General features: G+C 39.9%; 2 protein-coding genes across 5 annotated transcripts; both read right to left on the bottom strand.

Annotated features, from left to right (window-relative positions):
* Nucleotides 1-311: 311 nt before the first annotated feature.
* Nucleotides 312-2,559, bottom strand: LOC125592051 (tRNA (guanine-N(7)-)-methyltransferase non-catalytic subunit wdr4-like). Its single transcript, XM_048767049.1, has 10 exons — nucleotides 2,319-2,559; nucleotides 2,069-2,233; nucleotides 1,826-1,979; nucleotides 1,696-1,752; nucleotides 1,543-1,613; nucleotides 1,372-1,450; nucleotides 1,232-1,291; nucleotides 1,012-1,112; nucleotides 869-929; nucleotides 312-798 (listed from the first exon to the last, which is right to left on the bottom strand). The coding sequence occupies exons 1-10, from the start codon at nucleotides 2,444-2,446 to the stop codon at nucleotides 442-444; spliced, it is 1,233 nt and encodes a 410-aa protein (XP_048623006.1). The 5' UTR covers nucleotides 2,447-2,559; the 3' UTR covers nucleotides 312-441.
* A 358-nt stretch (nucleotides 2,560-2,917) lies between these two features.
* Nucleotides 2,918-7,004, bottom strand: LOC106369280 (methylcrotonoyl-CoA carboxylase subunit alpha, mitochondrial). Of its 4 annotated transcripts, none has more exons than XM_013809411.3 (15): nucleotides 6,613-7,004; nucleotides 6,316-6,437; nucleotides 6,084-6,231; nucleotides 5,859-5,996; nucleotides 5,571-5,666; nucleotides 5,416-5,475; nucleotides 5,041-5,133; nucleotides 4,842-4,953; nucleotides 4,630-4,734; nucleotides 4,359-4,498; nucleotides 3,985-4,219; nucleotides 3,632-3,909; nucleotides 3,317-3,562; nucleotides 3,136-3,232; nucleotides 2,918-3,055 (listed from the first exon to the last, which is right to left on the bottom strand). In XM_013809411.3, exons 1-15 carry the CDS (start codon nucleotides 6,958-6,960, stop codon nucleotides 3,051-3,053), a joined length of 2,223 nt encoding a protein of 740 aa, XP_013664865.1. In that variant the 5' UTR covers nucleotides 6,961-7,004; the 3' UTR covers nucleotides 2,918-3,050. The 4 variants fall into 4 exon arrangements, with proteins under 4 accessions (XP_013664865.1, XP_013664866.1, XP_048623005.1 ...); XM_013809412.3 differs by having other exon boundaries at nucleotides 4,359-4,495; nucleotides 6,613-7,003; XM_048767048.1 differs by lacking the exon at nucleotides 2,918-3,055 and having other exon boundaries at nucleotides 3,131-3,232.
* Nucleotides 7,005-7,207: the final 203 nt, after the last annotated feature.

The following is a 7,207-nucleotide window of genomic DNA, read 5'->3' as shown; positions in this document are numbered from 1 at the left end:
GAGAGAAGATTCACACCAACAGTGTTGCTCACATCATGAACGACGAGACCACTCGCAAGTATCTTCAGTCGGTTAAAAGACTGATGACGTTCTGCCAAAGACGTTATCCAACTATGCCTTCTAAAGCCGTTGAGTTCAATAGCTTAGCCAACGGAAGTGATTTACAGTCTCTGCTCGCTGAAGAGAGGTACTTTGGTGGTGATCGTGGACAAGTCTCGGAAGAGAGACTACGCCTCATGGCTCCCCAGAACGACAATTAATGTTTACATCTTTACTGTGTTGTAATGTCTTAACCTTTTCTAAGATTGTAATGAAAGATTAACTAATGTATCTTATAAAGTATCTTCTTTAGTAGTTGACAATGATGAAAGTCACAAAAAAACATAATGATAAGCTTCAAAACAAGATTCAGCCTAAAGCAAGTTCAGCAGATTGCAACTACTAGTTGATGGTTTTCTTATCGTTTCTTGATCTTTTCCTGAACTCTCTCTTCTCTTCAGAGTATTGCTTCTTCATCAAAAGGCTGGACATTGCTGTTCTCACAGCTTCTGATGCAGCAATCATTACACTCTCTTCTATTGAAGCTTTACCTTGCAGTTTCTCCAACAGTTTTGCCCCTCCGGGAATTTGCTCATCTTCAAGGATTGAAGATTTTTCAGACTCAATACAGGAGATGACACGAACTCTTGAATAACCAGGCTGGTTAGACCCACTTGAGGCTCCTGATACCATCCATAGTGTAGATGTGCTTACAGAAATACTTGTGGGGATGAAACTTTCTCCAGGGATTTGTATCACCTGAAAGATAAATCACCCGGTTAAATTATGGTTATGATGATGTTACATGAACTGCTTATAAGTGTCATACCTTTGTGATGGAGAGAGTATGAGCTGACAAGTCACAGCTAAGCAATAATATTCCTTGAAAACTGCATTCAGCATTGGTAAAAATAATCAAACATTTGATATCTTAAAGAAACATAAAAAGCGGTCAAACAAAACTAGACTTGCCTTTGAATAGCCACTGCTGCAAGAGAAGAATCAGGGATAGCGCATAGATCAGTAACTGTGACTTGCGTTTGCTCGGTTTCATTAGATTCCAAATGTCCAGCCTTCAATAAGCAAACAGCAATAAAAGAAGAACAAATGAATTACTTCTCCAACTGAAATAACATAACCAAATGGTCCCATGTGACAAACTGACAAAACAAATTAAGTGTGAAACTTTTACCACTGTGCTAACTTCACATGTGTCCAGAAGAGATCCAGATGTTATATCCCACAATCGCACCTAAAAAATCGGTATTAAGGAATGTAAAGCATCAGTCACTGGTCTTAAAATACATGAACAAAGATGTAAAGATGACTTACAGTTGAATCTCCACTTCCAGACATTAGGTAGCTTTGAGTAAGCTCTGGACTGGAGACAAAAGCTATGCAGGTGACGAACCTAACCAGGGTTTTAAAACAAAACGTTAAACCAACTGTTAAGTAATAAATCCTCGAGATGAGATGACATGTTTGCCTTAAACTCTCACTCACTCTGTATGTCCAAGACAAAAGCTCTGTATTTCATGAGCCCCTTGTAGAGGCTCCTCAGGAAAAACAGTCACCTGTGATGGTAAACATACTCACTACTATAAGACCAATCCAAACAAAACGGCACAACATTTGATTACACTGTCACTAGCTTACCCTTATCTTAAAGTCCCGATCAGCACTAAGTATATATCGACCATCAGGGGAAAACTCCTATAAACAAGAACAGATCAGGTTGAGAGACAAACACAGCTTCTGTAAAAGAATAAAACTAGATCTTACTTACCAAGCTAGTAATAATACTACAATAATGCGAAAGCAGCGACACACCCTTGATCCCACCCAGCTCGACCACCCATACAACACCAAACTTATCCGCATAGCATACATACGAATCATCGTGGCTTATAGCAACCGCAGTAACTCTTTTCTCAGAACATCTGCCATTGTTATTATTACACAAGATTACGAAAACATTCTTAGGAATCAATACTCTAGAAAAAAAAAAATGATTACTAATGTAACTTACATGGTGTTGAGACAGCGCCAAGACTCAGCAGACCAAATCTTAACGAGCTTGTCATCGCCCGTAGACACAAAAAGCTTTCCACTTGCGCTATAGCGAATAGCTCTAACGGAATCTTTATGGAAGGATTCGTTAGATTCGTCCACTAAAGTAACTGGACTATTGTCTCTGTGGATAATAACATTCAATTGGTAAAACTAAATGTTTTGAATTTGAGATAGGATTGATTTTGAAAGGAAGGCAATGAGATTACATGAGATTGAACACACGAAGATCCGAACCGACGGTGACAGCGATAGATTTTTGAGATGGATGAACTGATATCAATGCAGGAGCAACATCGATAAGTTTGTTCTGTTCTTCGATTTGAGGTTCTTCCATTGTTACACAGACGGACGGTCGGAAGGACAGTAGATTTAGGGTTTAAGATGGATTTTATTACTTGATCTGTTTAAGGTCTAATCGTTTTGTCGTTAGAGTTGTTGTTAAACTGTGTTTGTTGGTAAGAATTATATTAACTTTTATTAAAGGATAATTTGTTTGTCGGCCCATGTTGTGATAAGGTTCAGCTAATGGGCCACGCGTATCGGCCCATAATAATGCACGCCACCTGTTCGATGAAATGTCTGTGAGAATATGTACGAGACAGTTTCCTTGAGTTCTACATATCAGCTGAGAAGTACGACTCGAAGGATACAATGGTAAAACTCCAAAACTTCAGAGCTGAGGCTCAGGTCAAAAAGAGTGAACCTGGTTTAACTTTCAAGAAATGGCTCGGTCTATCTTGATTATTGTTTATTGTAATTACCATTTGTAGTTTAATCTTAGCCTGAAGAGGAAGCAGCATAAACATTTGATAAAAGCTTGGAGTTTATTAATCTTTTGTAAGATTTCAGTTTATATATACACATCCAAATTGCTTATTAGTTCAGGTTTCGTGTAAACTAGCGGATGGGTTCGATCAATAGCGTGTAACCGTGTTTATTTACCCTGCAAAGATTTGTGAAACGGGTGGAGTTAATTAAAAAGTCTGAAAGGAGAAAAAAGGTTTAACACTAAATTATACTAACCTTTGATCCTGAATAGAGCACTTCCATCTGAAACCTGTTGGCCTGCTTTAACTTTGAGGTCCTGTATGCTTCCAGAAGACGGTGCTTTCACAACATGCTATTAAAGGAAATTATACTATAATTAGTTTACAGTCTGTTATATGAAATAGCATATGCGTTAAGAAGAGATTTGTATACTAACCTCCATCTTCATTGCCTCCATGACTAATACTGGTTGACCTTGATCTACTTTGGCTTCGTTTTCGACCAGGACCTTCACTACCAAACCAGCCATGGGGGCCACAACGGTTCCTGGAGGGTGTGATGATGTTTCTGAGCTCGTTCTGTGTTGGACACCTTCTTCATCTCCAGAGAATTCAATCCCAACCTTCTGCTTGAACTGGTGGTGTTCTGAACCGCGCCATATATGGATGTGTTTATAACCATCCTGGTACCAAAAACAAACTTCATAAGCAGCAGTTTCACGAGAGTTTGAACATGATGCTGATGGTTATACCTTCAAGTACGCGGCTATAGTAACGTTCATGCTCAACCCGGCCGCTTCAACTCTAAAATCGCAGTTTCCTCCTGCTCGAGTTACTCTGACTTCTAAACTTGGAGAATCACTGCCTTCCTGTATGAGATAGCTTCCATCTGGTTGATTTATTACGCCGAGTGATACAAGGTTCGAGCCAGTTCCCTCGCATTCGTTGTCCCACTCAAGCTCAATCGTTTGCTTGGCTTCATGATGGACTCTAAAAGGAGGATGAGAATGCCATATTGATGGAAGCTTCCCTGTATGAGTTTACACAAAAATAAATTAAATCATGTAACTTGTAAAGAAGAGACTTAAGACTCATGTGAACTGACCATGGTTACTTTCATTCCAAGAAGAATGCTCGATTGCGGATACACAAGCAGCTACCAAAGCTGCACTATGCTTAGCTGCCTTGTATGCCATTTCCGCTGCAGCTGGATTGCTTTCATCAGCGAATAGATCGGTTCTATGGTGCTCTATAAAATGAGTTTCTACGTTGCCCACTGCAAACTCTTTGTGACTAGCAAGTTTTTGAAGGAAATTTATGTTTGTAGGTACACCTGCTACCTGTCAACAAAAGATATCTCATGTAATTACTGAGAAGGCATGTGAGAGAATCTGGAAGAAGTTTCTTTAAAAAAAAAATCATAAATGAAACTATTCAGGACTTGACAAAATGTTGTTAATTGGAGTCTACGGGATGTACCTGAAAGTTAGACAAGCAGTCCTTAAGTTTCACTAAAGCTTCGCCGCGATTGCCTCCAGATACAACAAGCTTTGCAATCATAGGATCATAGTGCATGCTAACAGTGTCTCCTTGCTCAACTCCAGTTTCCACCCGAACTGCTAGAGAAAAAAAGGTTCAACATGAAAGAGGTTCTCAACAAGACAAGAACAGGGTCTGATGTCTGACAGATAAGAATTTTCTTTTCAAACGATGGAAGAATAAACAGCTTTATATATATAACCAACGGCACCTGATGATGAGACTGCAACAGGGCGATAATGATTGAGGACTCCAGTTGCAGGAAGAAATCCCTTTGGAACATTTTCAGCATATATCCTCGCCTCAAAGGCATGACCTGCCAAGAGATACATATACTGGTCAAAATGATGAATCAACACCTGAAAATTAATAAATTCAATAAGAAAAATATTTTCCATTTACGGCAAGGAGGAAGAGAGATACCTAACAATGGCACCTCGGCTTGGCTAATGGGGAGAGGTTCCCCATTGGCAACACGAATCTGCCATTCCACAAGATCTTGACCAACAATCATCTCAGTTACAGGATGCTCAACCTAAGAAGGATTATCAATGTTCTTTTAGATAATCAAATGTTTAATGAGGTAACTAACTTTGGTTATACAGATAAATGAAAGAATCACCTGGAGACGGGTGTTCATCTCCATAAAATAAAATTGATCAGACTCAGTGTCAACTATGAACTCCACCGTCCCAGCATTGTAATATCCAACTGCCTTTAAATATCAGAAGGTAACAGAATATAAGTGCTTCTTGTGGAAGTTGAAGTGAGAGATATAGCCTAGCAAGAAGAGGTGTCAAATGACTACACATCAATGGAACTCACATTAACAAATGTAAACTTTTAAGTCATGATCAAATATTAGTAACGCAAGGGACGTGTACTATAAGTAAATGCAATAAAAAAGAAGATTATAATCAAACAATTTCGACTAAGATTTCTCACTAAAAATTCACTACACCTATAAAAGATGAAAAAGCAGGATTAAAAGTTATACCCGTGCAGCAGAGACAGCAGCTTGGCCTAAGCTAGCCCGGAACTTTTCAGATATATTAGGCTGCACAAGTAGAGTTTCAATCAAACTCATATCCATTCCATTCATGCTAGAAAAGATATAAACCAATAACAGAAAGAACACACAGTCAATATTACCGCAGGAGCTTCTTCAATAATCTTTTGGTGTCTTCTTTGTACACTGCAATCCCTTTCGTAAAGATGAAGAACATTCCCATGTTTGTCACCAAATACCTGAAAACAGTGTAAACACAGAAGGAAAATTAATTAAATTGATAGAAAAAGTGAAGATCAGAAACGGTTTCTCTATGAATATGTCATAACTTAATCCATATAGCTCAAAGCCTCAAACAGAAGTACATATAGAAAACCAAACTAAGACATATGTTTTCCTTCTATTCAGAATAATTGGGTCTAAACCAGTACCTGGACTTCTATATGCCTCGGTCGAGTGATGTATTTCTCGAGAAGAATTGTGTTAACGCCAAAAGAAGCAGCAGCCTCACGTTGAGCCCCCAAAAACGAGTCAGCAAAATCCTTCTCACTTTGCACTATCCTCATTCCCTAAAAAACAAAAGCTTACTTTGCCTCAGAACCAATAAATGTTAATAGAGTAGTTAACTTATTTGATCAATGATCATAACATCATACCTTTCCCCCACCTCCATGTGTTGGTTTGATTATAATAGGGTATCCAATCTTTCCCGCTTCTGACTTCATATGATCAATATCTTGCTCATGGCCATGATACCCAGGCACGAGAGGAACTCCAGCAGCCCCCATTATTCTCTTGGACGCACTGAATACATACAGGTGAAGGAGATGTTCTTCAAGCAATGATCATAAAAGACAGCTCGTGCAAAAAAAGAAGTATGAAGATAACCTTTTATCACCCATGTCTCTAATTGCAGATGCTGGAGGTCCAATGAATGTTAGTCCCGAATCTTCACAGAGCTGAGCAAAGTCCGAACTTTCCGACAAGAACCCGTAGCCAGGGTGTATTGCCTAATTATAATTCAAAAAAAAAAAACATCAGGTAACAACAGTCTTATGAACACAACAGATGATGAATCTTAAGCCAATCATAGCAACTAATCAAAGTTCAAGTTCCATAAAGTTCGCTCCTTTATTCCACGGAAGTCTCTAAAACTAATCAATAAACTAAAATGAAGACTCACACCTGTGCGCCGGTTCGAGCCGCTGCCTCCATGATAGCGGCGGCGCTGAGGTAACTGAGCCGAGCCGGAGGAGGGCCGATTCGTACGGCCTCGTCGGCAGATTTCACGTGGAGAGAGTCTCTGTCAGCGTCGCTGTAAACAGCGACGGTCTGAATCCCTAGACGCTTCGCAGTTCTCATGATCCGGCAAGCGATCTCGCCTCTGTTCGCCACTAGAACCTTCTCGATACACTGCTCATTAGGCTTGACCGAAGATCTTCCAGAAGATGAAGAGCCGGAGATGTATCTGACGAGGATCGAGTAACTTTTCCGGCGAACGTCACGGCGAAGTGCCCATATCGTCATCGACATTTGATCTCGATTTCGAATTTTCCGAGTGAAGACAAGTGTGACTCAGCAACTGTAGATAAAAGGAAGAAGGCGAGGTTACTGTAGTCATTTCCTTAGATTAATCAGCAATAAATAATGACGTGGCATGCTTTGTCGTGGGATTGGTCCTCGAGTGGATATGCGTCTGATGTTGCGCTTGCGTTGCGTCTCTACCCTCTCGCTTGACCCAACTTTATCCGTATGGGCCTCCATATTTCATGATGGGCCG

This window comes from Brassica napus, chromosome C8, assembly GCF_020379485.1.
Source record: "Brassica napus cultivar Da-Ae chromosome C8, Da-Ae, whole genome shotgun sequence".
Taxonomy (NCBI): Eukaryota; Viridiplantae; Streptophyta; class Magnoliopsida; order Brassicales; family Brassicaceae; genus Brassica; species Brassica napus.
Note: the sequence above shows the minus strand (reverse complement) of the source record. Positions and strands in the feature narration are given on the sequence as shown.